Here is an 18,201-nt window from a genome sequence, read left to right on the forward strand (position 1 = left end):
TGAAGACACAGAACAAGAGAAATGTGGTCTGCAGCAGGGCCTGGCCAGTGGCCCAATGGTCACAGTGCTTTATCTCTTTGGGCATTAGTCCCTGCACTGTGTTATCCTCGGTGCACGGTACTGTGATGATGGATAGGAGTCCAAACGTGGTGCAGAAATGGTTGAAGTAGACACTAAGAGGGGGAGAAAGTATTGGACTGCATGCATTAAACAAACGTGTAAGTTGTCAGCAGCTCTCACTTGGTGTGAATGAAGGCTGGCTGGGAAGCAGACCGTGGTGCATTTGCACAGAGGTGGCTGCCCCACTGCTCTGTGAATGTGGCACGAGGCATGCAGGGCTCTGCTGGCCTCCTCCCAAACCTCCCTGCTTCTGTGGGGGTGTTGGAAGGAATGTGTGTGCCCGGCTGTAAACCAGGTGGGAGATGTCTGTGCAGGCTGGGAGCCTTCCTGAAAAGGCTGAGCTGCAATGGATGTCTCAGCTCAGCAGACAAAATGGGCCGTGTTTATTTTTAGGTGTGCAAACTGTCGTTTGATGGTTCAGAAAGCCTCAGGGAGCTGCGGGGTTTGTCCCCGACCTGGGGTGGGCTCCCAGTGTGTGTTACAGGAGAGTTGGGTGATGCTCCTGTAGCTCATCCAGTAGCTGCTCTGCATTTAGCAGTGCTCATAAACAGGAGTGTCACAGTGTGCTGTGTTAGAAGCTGGATGCTTTGTTGGCACAGCGCTCACTGCCTCAGTGCTGTCTTTCTGGCAAAGGTTCCCCTGCACAGCAAACATCTCAGCCAGGCTCAGGGTTGGGACCTTTGCCCACATGGTGCAGGGAGCAGTTCTGAGCAGTGTTAGTGCTTGGAGCCGCGTTTGGGTGGGAGTGTAGAAGCGCGCAGCCATGCAGGTGAAACAGCTCAGCATTTACTCTGTAAAAGCAGGCATGAACGTCTGAGAATCTTTCCACTGCCTTTGAAATCTCAGCGCAGCAGTTTCTAACAGTGACCTTTAGGAGCCGGAAGGTGAAATAGAGGAGTTTCAGCATCACTTTCACAAAGAAGTCACTGAGTGCAAAGGACCAATGTAAGCCTGGATCTGTAAGAGTGGAGGGCTCCGTGCATGGAGCACACAGGTTGGTCCTAAGCTGGACGGTTTGCCACTGTGCATTTTTGAGAGGTATCTCATCAAAAGAAGTGTATTTTGGTGTTGTGTGATTGTTTGTTTGTTTCCCTTCCTCCACAGCGGCAGTTGCCTTTTTATTTTATGAGCCAGTAATACCTGAGGTATGCAGGCAACAGGTACAGAAGGGAGCACACCCAGAGCTGGATGGTGCAGCTCACTGGTGTAGGGGGATCTGTGCTGATGGAGGCATTTTTCTCCATGGGAAAGCCTCCGTCTGCTTGAGGAACTTTTCTGGAACAGCTGTTTCTGCTATAACCTCTGCAGGAATTCACAGAATGACCAGTGATGGTGCTGTGATATCTCGGAAGGTGAGAGCCCGTTGCCCTGGGGGGGGCTTTGCAGTGGCTTTTTGCTTTCCCTCTGATGGATGGGCTTGTGGCATGAAGTGAGGCTGTGAGAAGCGGTTGGCTGTGTTCAGGGGGCTGCCCAGGCTGTCCCAGGACGTGTGACAAAGGAGCTTACAGCCTGATCCACTCCGGGTGTATTTTCACAGCTGCTGTGGGAACGGTTTCCATGCAACTCAGCACAGATGTGAATGATCAAATATAAATTGAAGATTGATGCACTCCACCTTGGTGTGTGAGAGGCTCAATTAGAGGCAGAGCAGGCAGAATAATGGAAAATGCATTTGAGTGATGGTTCGGGTAGTGTAATTTGCAATGAATTATTCACAGCAGTTTGTTCACCCCACTCTCATTGTGATCATTTTCAGGCCTTCATTTGCTGCGCTTTTGAAAGCTCTTCCCACAACCTGTACCGAAGCAAATCCCCACACGTGGCCCCTTCTCCCCACCCACACGAAGGACAGGTTTGAAGGAGCTCAGCATTTCAGCACAGAGCTCCCTGCAAGAAGTTAATCAGAAGTGTTGAGGTTGAGGAGTTCACACCTGCAATGTGCTGAGGTTTTCCCCATCCAGCAGCCACCAGCTGCTGTCAAGTTATCCATGTCCCTGTAGCTGGAATGTGGGTTTCCTGCCTGTGTGGCCTGGCATGGGCCGAGAGCTGGGAGGGAAGGGGCTGAGTCACACAAAGCTACTCCATAGCCAGCTGGGATTTATGCCACCACATCCTCCCCATAGAGGGGCAGCACTTGCAGGTTGATCTGCCAGCATCTACTTGTCCAAATCTCCGTAATCAGGAAACGTGATTATGGGGCTGTGTGTCATCAGTACACAGGGCCTCCACAATGGCTCAGATTGAGTTAAAGCCTGAATGGCAGAGCATCCACAGTAAGTAACAGCTGAGCAGAGCTGTGGGGAAGCTGCCCATCGTCAGCCCTCACTGCATGGATGTGTGGGGTCAGGGCTTTTATTGCAGCTGGGTGCGTGGGTATGGATGTGGGCTTCCTGCACTGCCTCTGAGCTGGAAAAAACAGCCAGGATTCGGGCTTTGCAGTTGCGTGGGGTGAGTTTTGTTCTTTGCTGTCTTCTCTTTTATTTGGTATTGGTTTTCTCTTGCACATCTGAATGCCTTCGTATTGTTTCCAGCAAGTGGAAACATGCCTCAGACTGGTGGCATCCACACAAAATTTCACTTGGGTTTCGATTTGACTGTCTTGTAAGTGTGCCTTCAGCTGAACAGAGCTTTGTTCATCACTACTGCTCGTGGCTGCAGCACAGAGCTGCGTGGGGCTGCAGGGCTCACTGCCTTTGCTCTTGGTTATCATTGCCAGCACTGAAGTTCACTGCCCTTTTACTGCTCCTTACTTTGCAGCTCTGGTTTTGCTCAGTCTCCTTGCCAGCAGATCAGGTGGGGTTGCACCATCTGCTGCTGTGTTGGTCCCGAGGGGAGCAGCTACGAGCTCTTGCTCTGCCTGTGCTGGCACTGACATCTGGGGTGGGAAAAGCACTAGGTAGTGAAATCTCTGGAGAAAAAGCAAGGAGTGAGAAAGCAAACAGAAGATGGGTGTGGATCATCCCGACCTGTCAGTGGAGTTGAATTTGAAGAGGTCCTGCTGTTGCTGTCAGATTGCTTCCTCTGCCTTATTGCTATTACCCCCATGGAGGAGCTGCACCTCAAAGCAAACTTTGTCTTTTACCTAAGGGCTAATGGCTTTTTATGTGCTTCCAAAATTTGCATTTTAATGGAATAAATCTTATCCTTACCCCCCAAAGCAGCAATCAAAAAGTTAAGCCTCTGGCATGCTTTCCTCAAATACCCAACCACTCATGCAAAGGGTCCAGAGCAACCCTGGTATGTTTTAATGTGCCAGGGCCCCTGAGTGCATTGGGTGCCTTGTACCAACCAGGCTGATGGCTTCTGGAGGCAATACCTCATCCTCCCACAGTGAGATCTCTCTCATGGTTGAAACCCAGACCCTTAGGCTCTCTGACCACCTCAGAGCCCTTGCAGTATGCAGAGGTTGCAAAGCAAAAGATGAAAACGTGAATTGTTCTGCACACCCACATGGAAATGGGAGCTGTCATAAAGCCTCCTTTGGATGGAGGCTGGGCAGAAAGCTGTGTGCTGCTGCTCTCTGCTGGATGGAGCCAGCAGGATGCCCAGGGCTGCTGAGGGAGTGGGTGCCTGCTCTGACCTTGCTCTCCTCTTCCTCTTTGCAGTGTGCTACCTGCTGAAGAGCAACATCAGCCCTGACCTGTGCAACGAGGACGGACTGACCGCACTGCACCAGGTGAGGCTGCAGGATGGAGTGTTCCCAGGCGTTGTTGCTTGCTCAGAGCTGGGTCACTTTGCCACGCTGCTCTGGTCTGTGGGCTGAGATCCAGCATGTTAACTCACATTGGTAGACTACTGACCGTTGCTTTGGAATGGGTTTAAATAAATGATGGAAGAGGTGTCAGAGGAGCCCCCACAGCTCTCTGTTGGCTCAGGGACATGGGCTGGTTTGTGTGAGGGCCACAGCTGATGGCAGTAAAGCACAGGGCTGTCATCCTGCTGCAAGGCTGCGGCCTTCCTGCCATGAGGGTTTGTTATTCTTCCTATAGCCCCATCCCCATTCTGTGAATCGTGGGGCACAGAACCAGAGCCTCAGTGTCATCAATTTTAAATCTCTCCAAACATGTTCAAAAAGCCAAGTCTTTAGAGAGGAGACATTGATTTGTTCTGCGTAGAGTGCACAAATCAGATGTGCAGAATTTCTGCACTGGCTTCTATTTCTAGTCCAAAAGGTTTTCAGTGCACACCTACCTAAGTCACACCTACCTACTGCATATTCATAGCATTATGTAAATGCATGGGTACATAACATATTTGAGCGTTCTGCACTTATGTGGGGGTCTTTGGTTGTTTGGGGAGGTGTCCCACTCCTCGCTTTATCCATGTTTGGGTACAGGGACACCCAGTCCCTTCTGGTTTGTTGCTGTTTTGGACTTGTGCCTCATTTCAAGGATGTCTGTCCTTGTTTCCTATTCATGGCAATCTTGGATCTTTGAAGAGAATCATTCCATCTCAGGAAGATTGTTTTTTTTCTAAGTAAGCGGGACATCTGGAACTTAAAGCAGAGCTGCAACCTGGAGCTGAATGCCTCAGCCAGACAAAAATGTTAATTAGCTCTGGAGCCATCATTGGGACAGTCCCCAGGCTGTGCCTGGAAGCCACCACCTCCTCTCAAAGCAATGGTGTAGCTCTGGAATGTGACTTTTCTCCATTTAAACAATCCTACTGACTTGGGATTTTCATCTTTTCTGCACACTGCTTTTGTCCTCAGAGCTGGATGGATGTTGGCCTGAAAAGGCTAGCTGGCTCCTAGAGGGCACCCAGAGGTGTCCCACCGCTGGCTGCTGAAGCCCTGAAGTGCTTTGTCTACTAAAGGATCAGTTTTGGTAAAGGTTCATTTGGTGATCAAGGTGGAGCTTTGCCTTCACAAGAATTAATTGAATCCCTGAGCAGGGAGAAGCTGCCAAATGATCACAAATGCCCATTACCAGTGGCTTCCAGGAGAGGATGCAGCGTATGCTTCTGTGATAACTTGGCTGCTTGACAGGCATGATTTTAGTCTCACTTTCCCATATAAATAGTAAACAGAAATAGAAATACACGCAGGGTGCTTGTCGCTGCCGAGATGCTTGCTGTGGGTGTAGATCAGCCCCTGGCAGCCTTGTGCTGCAGTGCGTGGGTCTGCAGCAGCACACAGCCAACGAGCAGGCTGTCTGCACAAGGACAAATCTTGTTCTGGTGTCTCATGGGTACATTCAAGTCACAGAGTGAGCACGAGGTGGATCAAAGCAAATTCCACCTTTCCCAGAGGAAGACGGCCAGGGCCCTTGCAGGTTGCCTCTGGGCTATGGTGTGAATGCATCAAGTCTTCCAGGAAAGATGTCCCATGGAGTCCTTCATAGTTCTGGGAATCCAGCTTGTGTCTCTTCAGATGACATTGGTGGGAAGCACGAGCTGCTTATGAGCTGCTCATCATATGCCACTGTGGGGGATTTTCCCTAAGAAGAGGGAATGTTGGCTTGTCAGCTCATCCCTTGGTATGTGGCCATACTGGTTACCTTGAATTTCTGCTGTGTTTGCTCTTGAATATGGAAGACCCTGAGGAGCAGCTGTATATATATGTGCTGTTGTTCCCCCACTGCTTCAGCCCCAAACAAGGTCCTGTAGAACATCAGTGACCTTCAGTCCATCCATCATAGGTGTTCTGCACAGTGTCTTTCTGACCTGGGTGTGCTGAATGTGATGTTGGAGATGCTTGTTGCCAAACACTGCAGCATAGAGTAGGTCCTTGTGTCCAGGTGCAACTGAGCAGATATGAGCCCTCTGCTTCCTGAAGTAAAAAACCAAACCAATCTGTTTCCATCTCTCCCTCAACAGTGCTGCATAGACAACTATGAAGAGATTGTTAAGCTCCTCCTCAGCCATGGGGCCAATGTCAATGCCAAGGACAACGAGCTGTGGACTCCCCTGCATGCAGCAGCCACGTGTGGTCACATCAACCTGGTGAAGATCCTCATCCAGCAGTAGGTGGCTTGTTATGTCTGTCCCTTTTGGCAAGTCTGATTTCACCCACAGCTTCTGTTGGTGGAATCTGGGACTGTTTGGGACCTCTTGGAGATGGTAATTGCCTGCTCCCAGGCTGTTGATGAGAACCCTTCCTGCATTGGGGAACAGGAGGAGGAAGAGCAGGAGGGCTGAGGAAACGCGGTAAAACCCCAGTAGGCTTGACTCAGTTTTATGAAGCTTTTGGGACTGAACTGAAATTGGCCAAATTTGGGGTAAAAAAGAAAAAGGACCTGAAATCTAAATGCAGGTGGATACTGTCTTTCCAGTGCTGGTAACTGGCCAGATAGATCGGAGGTCAACTAAGGACCACTTAATAGATAATTAAAATGATGTGGTTCAGAGGGTGCTGGAAGTTTTTTACCCTGTGGGGTAGAGTTGATACGGAGGCTTAGGGAATTGCATTTGGAAAATCAGAAAAATAAACCTGGCACTGGGTGATTTTTCTACATTTTTTTTGGTTTTGCCAACGGTCCTTTGGTTAGACACAAGGCTCCCTCTGCCATTCAGCCCTTGTCTTTTACAGCTTCTCTGTTCCTTGTGAACTTTTCTTTCAAGGACTGCCAGATGCCCAGGTAACAAGCACCTGGTAATTGCTTGGCATGCTTATCCAGAAACTCAGCAAATGAATGATTTCTGTCACTGAGAAGCTGATGGTGTGTTTGGTGCCAGGAGGAGAGCGAGGACCAGGAGCAGCTCAGTGCCTCACGTTCCCCCAGTCCATGAAGGAGGTGCTGCCTTTCATCCACGTTTGGAATTTGTCTTCCCCATCTGTAGCTCTTTGGCTGTTTTAAATCTTTCTTCACTGACATAAAGGTTGGGGCCATTTGTGCAGCTAGCAAAAACCAGCCAGGGTTTAGTAAGTGTTTATCTCAGTGTTGGACTGCCAGCTCTTGGATGTCCCGGGTCGTTTCTGTTAACGCCTCTTTCCCCTCGCAGCGGAGCAGACCTGCTGGCAGTGAACGCGGATGGCAACATGCCCTATGACCTCTGTGAGGATGAGCCAACCCTGGATGTCATTGAGACGTGCATGGCCTATCAGGGTAAGGAGATTGAGAATGTGCAAAAGACAGAAGTGGGCCCACGTAGCGCTAAAAATTACCTTCTCAGCTCTTGTTTGGCCCCTCAAGAAAAGCAGAGAGCTGTGCCTGCCATAGATTTCTGGCGCTTGCCTCTGTTTAGTTTCTCTGATTCCTAAACAATGATGATGGTGAAGTCCCTTCACCTCTGAAAAGGACGTTGAGGCCGTGCCAACCAGCCAGGAGTCATGAATACAGTTTTAATCAACCACTGGAGACAAAGACCCTTCCCAACTCTTTAACTGGAATTTTAACAGGAATTACACAGGAAAAAATCAATGAGATGCGGGCTGCCCCGGAGCAGGTCATGATCTGTGACATTCATGACATACTTGCGACTGGCCAGGACCTGAACAGGACTGATGCCCAAGGTGCCACGCTGGTGAGTGAAACTGCATGGCTTCATCTCACCTTCCTGCAGCCTGCGGGCGATGAAACCTGCCCTGTGGCAGGCAGTGGTACAGCAGCAACACAGACAGGTCACTGAGAAGAGCGAGGAAGCTGTTTGGATTGTTCTCTCTGTTTTGGTCTTGACATGTAGGATAAATGAGTACAGCTCATGAGCAAAGCCAGCACAGCTTACTGCCTATCCCTGTCCTTTTTGGAACAAGTTATCTATCATTAGCTATAAACAGGAGAGAGAATGGCTGTTTATGAGGGTGGATACTGATGGGACAAGGGGGAATGGTTTTAAAGTGAGACAGGGGAGGTTTAGGTTGGATATTAGGAGGAAGTTTTTCATTCAGAGGGTGGTGATGCACTGGCACAGGTTGCCCAAGGGGGCTGTGGATGCCCCATCCCTGGAGGCATTCAAGGCCAGGCTGGATGTGGCTCTGGGCAGCCTGGTCTGTTGATTGGCAACACCAATCACCAATAGCAGGGGGTTGGAACTGGATGAGCATTGTGGTCCTTTTCAACCCAGCCGATTCTATGATTCAAGCCCCCATTTGCTTGTCTGACTGCTTCTGAGTGGTAACTGACTCCTTGTTAAGCCACGTGACCTCTAGAGAGTAGGACCCAGTGCCATAAAATTCATGTAAAAATCAACTGAATGGTCAGAAAGCATTAGAATTTTTTTCCAGATGAGTGTATAGCTTCCTGTGGTGGAATCCATGTGGGAAAACCTTGAAAAGAAGCTTTTGTGCTTCTTGTCAGCACAGCTGAAAAAGAATGAGCTCTGAGTGGAGTTGGTGCCTTCAGAACAGTGCCCAGGTCAGTGCTGTGCTCAGAAAGGCAGCAGCAGGCAGCAGTTGTGAAAACCTTCAGAGGCACAAAATGTGGTGGAGAATGGGAGTCTATTATTGATGTCTTCAGAGCGACGGGTGTAGCTGGAGGCTGGGATCTGAAAAAGTCAGATTCCTTTAACTTAAAGTAGCCACAGATGTAAATGTTTCTGATTTTCAAATGGTGAAAGCAATCAGAAGAGATTGGAAGTGCGCTCGCACAAAGGGAGCACTGACTAAAGCAGGCTGGGCAGTTGGTCAGCAAATCACATCTGCAGCCCTTGGTGGGGAAGAGGAGATGTTTGCTGGCATGGAGAGTGCAGAGTTCACAGCAGGAGATTTTGGAGCCATTGCAGGTTTGCAGTTTGATGGTGCTGTTGGCTTACAGACTGGGAAGTACTTAGGAGACCTTGATTTAAAATAGAAAACAGTATACTTTTAACCCATGTATGTAAGTGATCTGAAGCACTTGCCTTTCCAAACAGAATTACATGCAGGTTGCACTAAGTTTCAGTCATGGAAACAAGATGCTTTTGACCTGAAATGTATCTGCAAAATTTGGAATGTGCTGCCCGTGTAAATTTAGACTCAGATGCTACACAAAAATTCCACTGAAATTTGCTGTAAAAAATGCCCATTCATGATCCTTGCAGGTGGCTCATGCTCTCTTCCTTGTCTCCTAGCTGCACATAGCCGCAGCCAATGGGTATCTGCACGCAGCTGAAGTCCTTCTTGATCAGGGGGCAAGCCTGGATGTGAAGGACTGGGACGGCTGGGAACCTCTTCATGCTGCAGCTTTCTGGGGACAGGTGAGGATTTTGATGCAAATGTCAGCTACGAGGGTGACGTCGCTTTCTGCCTGGACAGACCGTGGAGCACTCTGCCAATGGGAGCAATCTGTGCTAGGACTGAGCTTGCTGCACGGTGGCAGATGATAGCCCTGGAGCTCCAGAAAGAACCTTTTGCTGAGAAAGGTTGGGAGAGTATGTCTGTGTGGTGAGTGGTGGGAACTGTGTTTAACATTGTGTACATACCAGAATAATTTGAGGCGAGTTGAGTATGCATGCCATTGCCTCTTCTCAGTTTTGAGGCAGAAAAGGTTTGCCTCAAATACTTCTGTCAATTGGCTTTGTTTCCCTTCCTTTAGATGCAGATGGCTGAGTTACTCGTGTCCCATGGGGCTAGCCTGAGTGCCAGGACATCTTTGGATGAGATGCCAATAGGTGAGTTGACTAACATTAGAAAGCAGATCAAAGTTACTAAGAAAGGCGTTCAGAAGCTCTTTGCTTTAAGCTTACTGGGTCTTCAGATGGAGCTTTCAGAAGCATTAGCTTTTCATTTTTCAGATGTCTAGAATCAAAGCTGGGGGACTGAAGTTTTAAAGAGCCTGATTCATTATTTCTAAAAATAGTTCCTCCTACTCATTTAAAAAAAGAAAAAAAAGAAAAATTCATTTCTTGAGCTCTGAGTTTTTATCTTTTTTGCGCTCATGTCATCCCACAATTCCTGTGCTTTGGAGTCTACCCGCTCCTTCATTGTGGTCTTGGATGTGCCCCAAGCAGCAGGGTTTGCAGTACCACTTCTGAAACTGTTGAGTGCAGCCCTAAGACTTAGATGTCTCCAGCTCTGCCTTGATGCAATGAAGTGTGGGAACCTGTTGGGGCTGGAGAAGAAAAACACACACAGTTCCTGGAACAGATTGGAAGTAGAAGTGCCAAAGTGCTAGCACCTGGCCAAGAGTATTACAATCTTATGCCGTGTTTTCTTTTGCCAAAAGGTTTTCTGAGTCTTAACTGAAAAATCCGTGTGTTCTCATTTTGAAGGATAGAAGTTCTTGTCTCCTACCACGACTGCTCTGCTTTCGTCTATTCTCCTTAATTTTGGAGAAATTATAAAAAGCTGCACTCAGGGGAGGTACGGGCTGATAATTAGGGAAATGTATTTTCCTTCCACTTGAAGCTTTGAGACACTGCTTGATGTCTCTTTCACCCATTCACAGGAGAAGGCACAGCCTGCTACCGGAGTTACGATGAAGCCTGGCTGAATAGCTGGATCGTTGCAAAGCTGAGCCACAGAGCTCTTGCTTTCTGATTCCACTTAGTCGTCCCTACCACCGTTTGTTTGGAGACAAATGTGCCTAAGCATATTTTGCTTAAATTTCCCTCCTTCCTCTGAGCATTTGGAGTTTTATTTACTAGGAAGGCATAATCTTTAACATGGTGTTAACGGCACCGCATTTGACTGCTCTAACTAGTGCCTTGGTTTACGTGTCCCTTAGATCTGTGTGAGGAAGAGGAGTTCAAAGTATTACTTCTGGAGTTGAAACACAAGCACGATGTGATAATGAAGTCTCAGATGAGGCATAAATCCTCCCTGAGCCGAAGAACCTCCAGCACTGGCAGCCGGGGGTGAGTGGCCAAGATGTTGTCTTCAGACACTGCTTGCAAATGTCTTTATAAGGTGTTCTCTAGACATCAAAGCAGTCCTGCTGACCACAGAGCTCTCTAAGCAGACCCTGGGCCTTTGCCCTCTGTATTTACTCCACTGGTTGCAGAGCAGATCCATTAGATGAGCTGTGTGAGATCACAGAATCATTAACGTTGGAGAAGACCACTGGGATCACCAAGTGCAACCCCAACCCATCCTGCCATGCACACTAACCATGTTCCTCAGTGCCACATCTCCGTGGTTCTTGAAAACCTCTCACTTTCTCTTTTCTTGAAAATCACCCACCTTTGCAGTGTTACTTTAAAACTCTTTAAAATTCCTCCCACCTTTAATATCCACACAAGTGCCTTTGTCTGCTTTGCGTGGGTACCAGGAAACTAAATTCACGTTACATTCCAGTGGGAGATGCTAGGAAGCACGAGGAGAGGCTGAGAAGAGCTACAGGGTGAGGAGAACTTGCATGCCCTGCTCACAGCTCTGTGCTCCTTCCCCCTGCCCAACAGGAAGGTGGTGAGGAGAGCCAGCCTCTCCGACCGGACAAACCTCTACAGGAAGGAGTGCGAGAAAGAGGCCATCGTGTGGCAGCAGCTGGGGGCAGCAGAAGAAGGAAGGAACTCGGGTCTCATTGGCGAAATTGGGGAGACTCGGTCTGACCAGGAGAACACAGACCCCGTAAGGAATCTCTTCTGTCTTAGGGAGTCACAGCAGAGGGTGGGTAACGCTGCTCCTGGGATGGGAGGAGGCTGAAAAAAAATCCTAAGCCTCATGTGTCAGATCTGAGCAAAAGGCCAAATTTTAGTTTAAAGTGGGATATCCCACTCCAGTGGGAAGGCTGCTCTGGATTTACAGTGGCATAGAGAAGTTTGAAATATGGCCCCAGTGAACCACAGTGTCCAGAAGAAACAGAAGTCTATTGTGACACACGCATTTCTCCTTAGAGCTAACAAACTGGTAATCACAGAAGAACTGCTATCTTGCTTTGCAGTTATTTGGTTTTAGTTCAGTTTTTATTGTGTTATATTAACATGTGTATCTCTCAGTCCATATTTTTTTTTGGAGTCCTTCCATGCAGACATAGAATTAGAATCATAGAATTGTTTCAGTTGGAAGGCACATTTAAAGGCCATCCAGTCCGGCCCCCTGCAGTGAACAGGAATACCCACATCTCCATCCGTGCTCAGAGCCACGTCCCTTGGCCTTGGGTGTCTCCAGGGACAGGGAACCCACCATCTCTCTGGGCAACCTGTGCTCACTGCCCTTGTTGTAAGAAACTTTTCCTTATGACCTGTCTAGATCTCCCTTCTTTAAGTTTGAAAGCACTTTTCCTTATCCTATCATAGCAGACCCTGCTAATGAGTCTGTCCCCTTTCTTACAGCCCCACTTAGATACTGAAAAGCCAGGATCAGGTCTCTCCAGAGCTGCCTTTTCATTTCCGTGTTCCTGGCTGGGGCTCCTGGCAGTTTAGAGTTGGTGGGTGAATTCAGTGGTTTTGCTGCACTACCTCTGGATGAAAGAGTGAGTGTGAGCTGGCTTAGGAAGTTGTCACAGGGATGACCCGTATGATGGAGAACAGGGGACAGATGCTCTTTTTTGATGTGTTCTCGTTGCAGAATTCACTGCTGGAGAGCTCTTCCCTCTTTCCGGAGTTAGCAAACAAAAGCACCCAGTGTGACTCTGAAATCCCCCTCCAGAATGGACTCATGGCCTCTGCCAGCACTTACCCGTACACCTTCTCCAACGGGGATGTGTGGGGCATGCACGCCGACCCTGATGGTAACCCAGGCCACGTGCTGCCCTACGGCAGCCCCGCGCTCCCCGACGCGCAGCAGTTTTGGGGTGCCTACAAGGAGCAGGGCCACCAGACGCTCTCTGAACTGAAGCGGCAGCGGGCTGCAGCCAAGCTCCTCAACCACCCCTTCCTCAGCACTCACTTTGGCAGTGGTGCGGGGGGAGTCGCCGAGAACGGGGGCGAGGCCAAGTCGCACCTAATTGCATCCAGGACTTCTCCCTACAGCTCCAATGGGACCTCAGTGTATTACACAGTGTCCAGTGGGGAGCCGCCCCTCTTGAAATTCAAAGCTCCCATGGAGGAAATGGAAGAGAAGGTGCATGGGTGCTGCAGGATTTCCTAGTTCCACCTGTTACTCGCCTCGGAGGAAACGAGAAGGGAGTGGGCTGGTAGGATCTATCGCCACGGCCAGGTTGTTTGCATTCCAAGGGGAGAGTCTGGTTATGGACATCCTGACTGAAGCAGTCTCCTTCATCTTGAATTGTACTTTACCCTGCTAGTTACTTCCATTGAAGTCAAATGAGTAATGCAGGTGGAGCAAGGCTCTCAGGAGAGAAAGGGATACGCATCGGTATGATACAAAAACAAAAAATAAAGATGCCTACGTCTTTCTCCCTGGGTAAGAAGGTGTGGTGCACTGTCTCCCCATCCTTGGGAAGTCATGGGATGGCTTGGAAAGAAGCAGCGATCTGAATTAAAATCTTTGCATCTGAGCCTCTTGCTGCTGCAAGCAACCGAGCTTCCTGAGGGTAACAGTTCAGACCTGAATTTTCACTCTTAAGTGATGCACGTTTCCTGCAAGGGGGAGGTCAGCCCTACGGGAGGTTTGCAAGTGGACAGAGCTGATTTCCGTGCATCTGGATCCTGCGTCTGCAGGGGCTGAGCAACAAGCAAGTGTAGATACTACGTGTAGATACTATACTTGCTGTAGGAAGTTTGCAAGGTGTCTCCTTGCAGTGACAGTTCACCATCAGAAACTACGCGCTGGCTGGGTCCTGTTCTGCTCATCAAAACTCACGCTGCAGACTGCATCAGGTTTAAAGCAGAACTCTTCCTGGAGCAGGCGCCACTCAGCAGGCTTTACAACTGATGTTGCAATAAGGGGCCCTGGCAATAGAATTTTACTGCAATAAAATACTGACAAAGGTCTATATTGGGATAAGTAATTTAAAACACTTATTTGTACTATTTAGACTTCAATTTGTTTAAAACTGAAAGGACTTTTGCTGATCTCACTTTCGTATTGATTGTTTGTTTACTCTCTATGCTCAGCACAGATACTTGGGGCGGTGTGCGTTATGTTCTGCCTTTTCTGGATTTCCAGAACCACAGGGCTTGGGAGGGCTGAAGAGGAAGGGCTTGCCTACACTAATCCAGAAAAGCCTGAAAGCATTTCTAATCTCTGTAGGTGTTACCTTGCGTTAACCTGAAGTCTTTGGCTGATGAGTAACTTAAATCATTGCTTTGGTAGTTGAACATTGCAGCGGGACAGGAAACTTTTTTGCCTTTATTTCTAGCTTCCATGCTGAAGTCATCAGCATCCATCAGAACAAGGCTTGAGTGCCTCTGCGTGTCAGGGAGTCAGCATGCAGCACTGAGCGAAGCCTCTGCTGCAGGCAGGTGGGCACACCAACATGCAGTTCATGTTAATTCAGACACACGTGAGAAACTCCTGTGTGGTATAATGTGCAGTTTTGGTATTGGCTTTTCCAGCAAGTGGAAGTTTTGGCATATCTTGTGGGGGTGGAGGAAAAATGGCCACAGTTGAGCTAACGAGTTCCATCCGCAGGAGCAGTTGTTTGTAAACGTTCAACCCTCTTTCTGCACAGAGGAGCTATTGCACACATCAGTGTTTGCCTGCCTGAGTATGAGTTGCCTTGGGCAGCTGAAATCCCGGGTTGAGCACAGCCTGTCTGGGTCTCTGTAAGCCAGCAGTGGACTGAATCCTGCTTGCAGAGATGCTGTTGTGCTTCAGCCAAGCAACAGAAAATGCAGCTTCCACCCATCAGCCTTTTAGCTGCAGTTGTTAGACATCAGTGTAACGTTCCTCCCCTCCACAGCTTTAGGAGCAAACTGGAAAATTGCAGCAGTTGGTCTGACATCTTTTTTTCTTTTTCTTTCTTTTTTTTTTTCTTTTTTGAACTTCCATTCAGTTAAAGGCAAAGGGGTTCTTTGTATGTTTGAAACAGAGAAGTTGGGCTTTTCCTAACACAGCACCAGTCAGCTTGCACTGCTGAGCTCCTCTGTGACTGGAACACATCAATATAAGACCAGAAAATACTTCTTGTGCTTAACTTCAAGGGAAATTAAAAGCTGCTCTCTGGTAAAAAGAGGGTAATTTGGTAACTGGGCAGACTTTTCAGCATCTGTGTTTCGTTAAAGGTGGGTCTCTGATCAGCTGGAGAAAATCCATCTGAGATGGTATCAAGTGTAGCTGCGTGTCACTGTGTGGGGGAAGATGATCCTTCAGGTGCCTCTGCTCTCGCATGGTGCTGGGGGTCGTCTCCTCACATCCATCCCTCTGAGAATTCTGGACTCAGTGTACAAATTTTTGGTGCTGCTACTCACTAGGTGCAAAATACATGGTGCAAATTCAGCCCAGCTGATGCCTTCCTTCGTTGTTGGGCCACTCTCCTTCTCAGAGCAGTTTGGTACCATCGAGTGTATTGAATCCTCCGTAACTCCATGCAAATGAAAACGAGGCGCTTGAATGCAACAGTGCAAAGTAGTTTGAGGTTTGCTTTCTCTGAGAGCTGCTGATAGATTAAAGCTGTAGGAAGCCAGTCCATTTTAGACCAATGGATTTCAGTTAATTGCTATTTCACTCTGTTTATATGTGAAACCGCGGGAGTTCTTAATTCTAACTGTGATCTAGAGCAAACCAGCAATTGATTTACTGTCAGGAGAAAGATGCTACAGGTTCTAGATTATTCATCATCCACTTAATTGATCTTTGTGTTGCAATTGTAAAATTGGCCATAATAGACTCTTCCAGCATTACCACTGCAAGGTAACATGCTCACTGAAGTCTGGTGCTGTCTGGTTGGATGGAATCAATTCTCTTTTAGATGGCACAGTCAGTCATCAAGAAATGCTCCACGATTTGTTTCTTAGCCAAGTCTTTATTTTCCTCTGGCTTTGGGCAGAAGTTGCATCAGGGTAGGATTTGGGAGGACTGTGGAACAGTGACCTAAGGTAGATAAGCACCTTTGTGTCAGTGACATTCTGGATGTAATGGTCAGTGCCTGCGGAGCACTGCCAAATAAGCTCAGGGAAGGCTGACAGTTCTGCCTGCAGAGCTGCTGGTTGTAGGTCTGAGATGAGTGATTGTGTAAAACGGGTGTTCAGCCTGCTTCTGGCAGCGTGTTTTGGAGAGCTGACTTTGGGGGGGATTAAAAAACGTGCAGAAATTCTTATATGTGCATTGTAGGAGCTCATCTCTAGGAGCAGGGCTCTTAATTGTAAAACTTAGCAGTGTTGTAACAGTAGTGCTTTCTGTATCTGTGTTTGAGTAAAGGCTATCCTAGTGGAATGGTCTGAAGTACAAAGCAGGAGGCGCTTTGGCTAATTCACTAGATCTTCGTTTTGCTGAACAGCCGTGGACGCTGTGAGTTGTGTTGATTGGCATGTCAAGCACTTGGCTTATGAGAGAAAGATATAGGGGTTTTACACTATAACCAGTGACTCTAGGTTCAATAATACTCTAAATGCAGATTCAAGGTCAGATCAGGGTCACACTTGCATCAGCAGTAGCCTAAGGTTGTGGTGGTTCATGAAGGCTATGCAAAGATGTGGGGAGTGCAGTGCTGGCCTGCTGTAGGTGGAGCTGCATGTGGGAATGACCTCCCTACTTGCAGAATCTTCCTTGCTTTCTACGTCGAAAGACTTGACTTAACTGCAAAAAGAAACGTCTCTCAGAATAGCATCTCTGTTTTACTAAGCTCAACCGAGGAAGTCCCAGCAACGAAATGTCAGATAAGGGCTCAAGCACTATTGCTGGGATCTGTGTGACTTCAGGCCTGGATCTGTGCTTGGCATACCCAGTGATGTGATTTTAGCTCAGTGTCACTTCTGTGGTGCTCTGGAATCCTACAACCCTCTGTTCAGCCAAGAAAGGACTCCAACTGGAGTCCAGTTGGCGGGATGCTGTAGCAGGTGTGGTTGGGCACCAGAGACTGAGGAACTCCCGGTAGGGAAGGAGCAGAGCATGGCAGGGCAGTGGCAATAAGGAATCGGTGCAGTCCATGGCAGAGGCACTGAATTCTCTGGTGCATTCAGCAAGGTCTTATTTCATGGGGTTGCAGATGAAAGCACTTATGATCTCCCAGCTGGCTTTACAAGTTTTGTTCGTTGTGCTTTTGGTTTAATCTTGGACCTCTGGTCACCCAAATCTTGCACACTGAAATACAGCTGGCAGTATCCTGAAATAAGAATAACTTAACTGAGAAAGCAACAGTACTGGTCTGTGGTGAGCCGTGGATTAACTGTTGTGCATCTGCTGGAAGGTGTCCTCCCTGTGTCTGGGTATTTCTGTGCCTTATATTTGCTAAAATTACTCTGTTGTTGGTCTCTGGAGTGCTTGCAGTGCTGTGCGGTGCTGTTTGCTATTGCAAGGGAAAGCAGTTCAGAGCCTGACATCGAAGCTTTTGTTTGTTTCTCCCACGATCACTGTTTCCCTTCATAATCCCCAGAATGAAAATGATCAGGATAATTTAACAAATCTTTTTGACCTCTTTTGGTATAGCAGCTCTCCCGAGGCAGAATCCAACACGTGCTCAGAGTGCCGTTAATATCTGGAGTTTTGTTTTCTTTGCGGCCGTACAACAGAGCCGGTTGTTCTTTGGCTGTGTTCATCCTGCCCAAGCAGGCACTGGGCTGCAGGCCCCCCTCATCATCCGGGTACCGCGGGGCTCTTCAGGCAACGTCTGACCCAGAACATCGTGCTGCATTCCAGCTGTGGTAGAGGAGACAACGCTCGAGGAGCGTGTTCTGACCTCACCAACACACTGACCTCCACCGGGAGACAGATACGGGTTTTACAGCACTGCAAAAGCAGCCTTGGCACTGCAGCACAGGGCGCCTTCTGCAGTAACCCTCACCCCATCCTGCAGAGCGTACAGACCCAGCCGACCAGGTGTATTTTATGTGAGAGAAAGAACGTGAGGACTGCGTGTTGCATTAGCAGCTTTGTGTATAAAATGGCATTTTGGCAATCAGAGTCTAATATATTTAAAACTTTTTTTTTTTTTTAAAGGATATTTGATATTGTATGGAGCTGACTTTATTGTTACTGTAAGTATGAAGAGATGGTTTCTTAACGTGTTGAAGCAATGCATAAAATCTTAAATTTTATGTAAAACTCATGCCAAAAGGGTATGTCTGACAGTATTAGCACCTGACCTGCGTCTTTAATAGAGAGATTGAATTTTTTAATTTAAAAACATATATATATATTAAATTTCTTTTAATAACATAGAAAGTGCCGTTGGTTCTTCTGGGCTTCGCAGCTGAGGGCTGTAACGAATGAGGGGCGGGACG

The 18,201-nt window shown here is 48.1% G+C and overlaps 1 protein-coding gene across 1 annotated transcript in view; it reads left to right on the forward strand.

Moving 5' to 3' along the window:
• PPP1R16B (protein phosphatase 1 regulatory subunit 16B) overlaps positions 1-18,128 on the forward strand; it is a 48,925-nt gene extending 30,797 nt beyond the window's left edge. The window contains exons 3-11 of the mRNA XM_048963485.1: positions 3,726-3,796; positions 5,938-6,083; positions 7,063-7,166; positions 7,460-7,584; positions 9,109-9,234; positions 9,573-9,648; positions 10,704-10,833; positions 11,377-11,545; positions 12,485-18,128. Of these exons, the coding sequence (XP_048819442.1) occupies positions 3,726-3,796; positions 5,938-6,083; positions 7,063-7,166; positions 7,460-7,584; positions 9,109-9,234; positions 9,573-9,648; positions 10,704-10,833; positions 11,377-11,545; positions 12,485-13,006 (1,469 nt within the window). The 3' untranslated portion in view covers positions 13,007-18,128. The remainder of the gene's footprint in view (positions 1-3,725; positions 3,797-5,937; positions 6,084-7,062; positions 7,167-7,459; positions 7,585-9,108; positions 9,235-9,572; positions 9,649-10,703; positions 10,834-11,376; positions 11,546-12,484) is intronic.
• The last annotated feature ends 73 nt before the right edge of the window (positions 18,129-18,201 follow it).

Source organism: Lagopus muta, chromosome 16 (assembly GCF_023343835.1).
Source record: "Lagopus muta isolate bLagMut1 chromosome 16, bLagMut1 primary, whole genome shotgun sequence".
NCBI classification, from domain to species: domain Eukaryota; kingdom Metazoa; phylum Chordata; class Aves; order Galliformes; family Phasianidae; genus Lagopus; species Lagopus muta.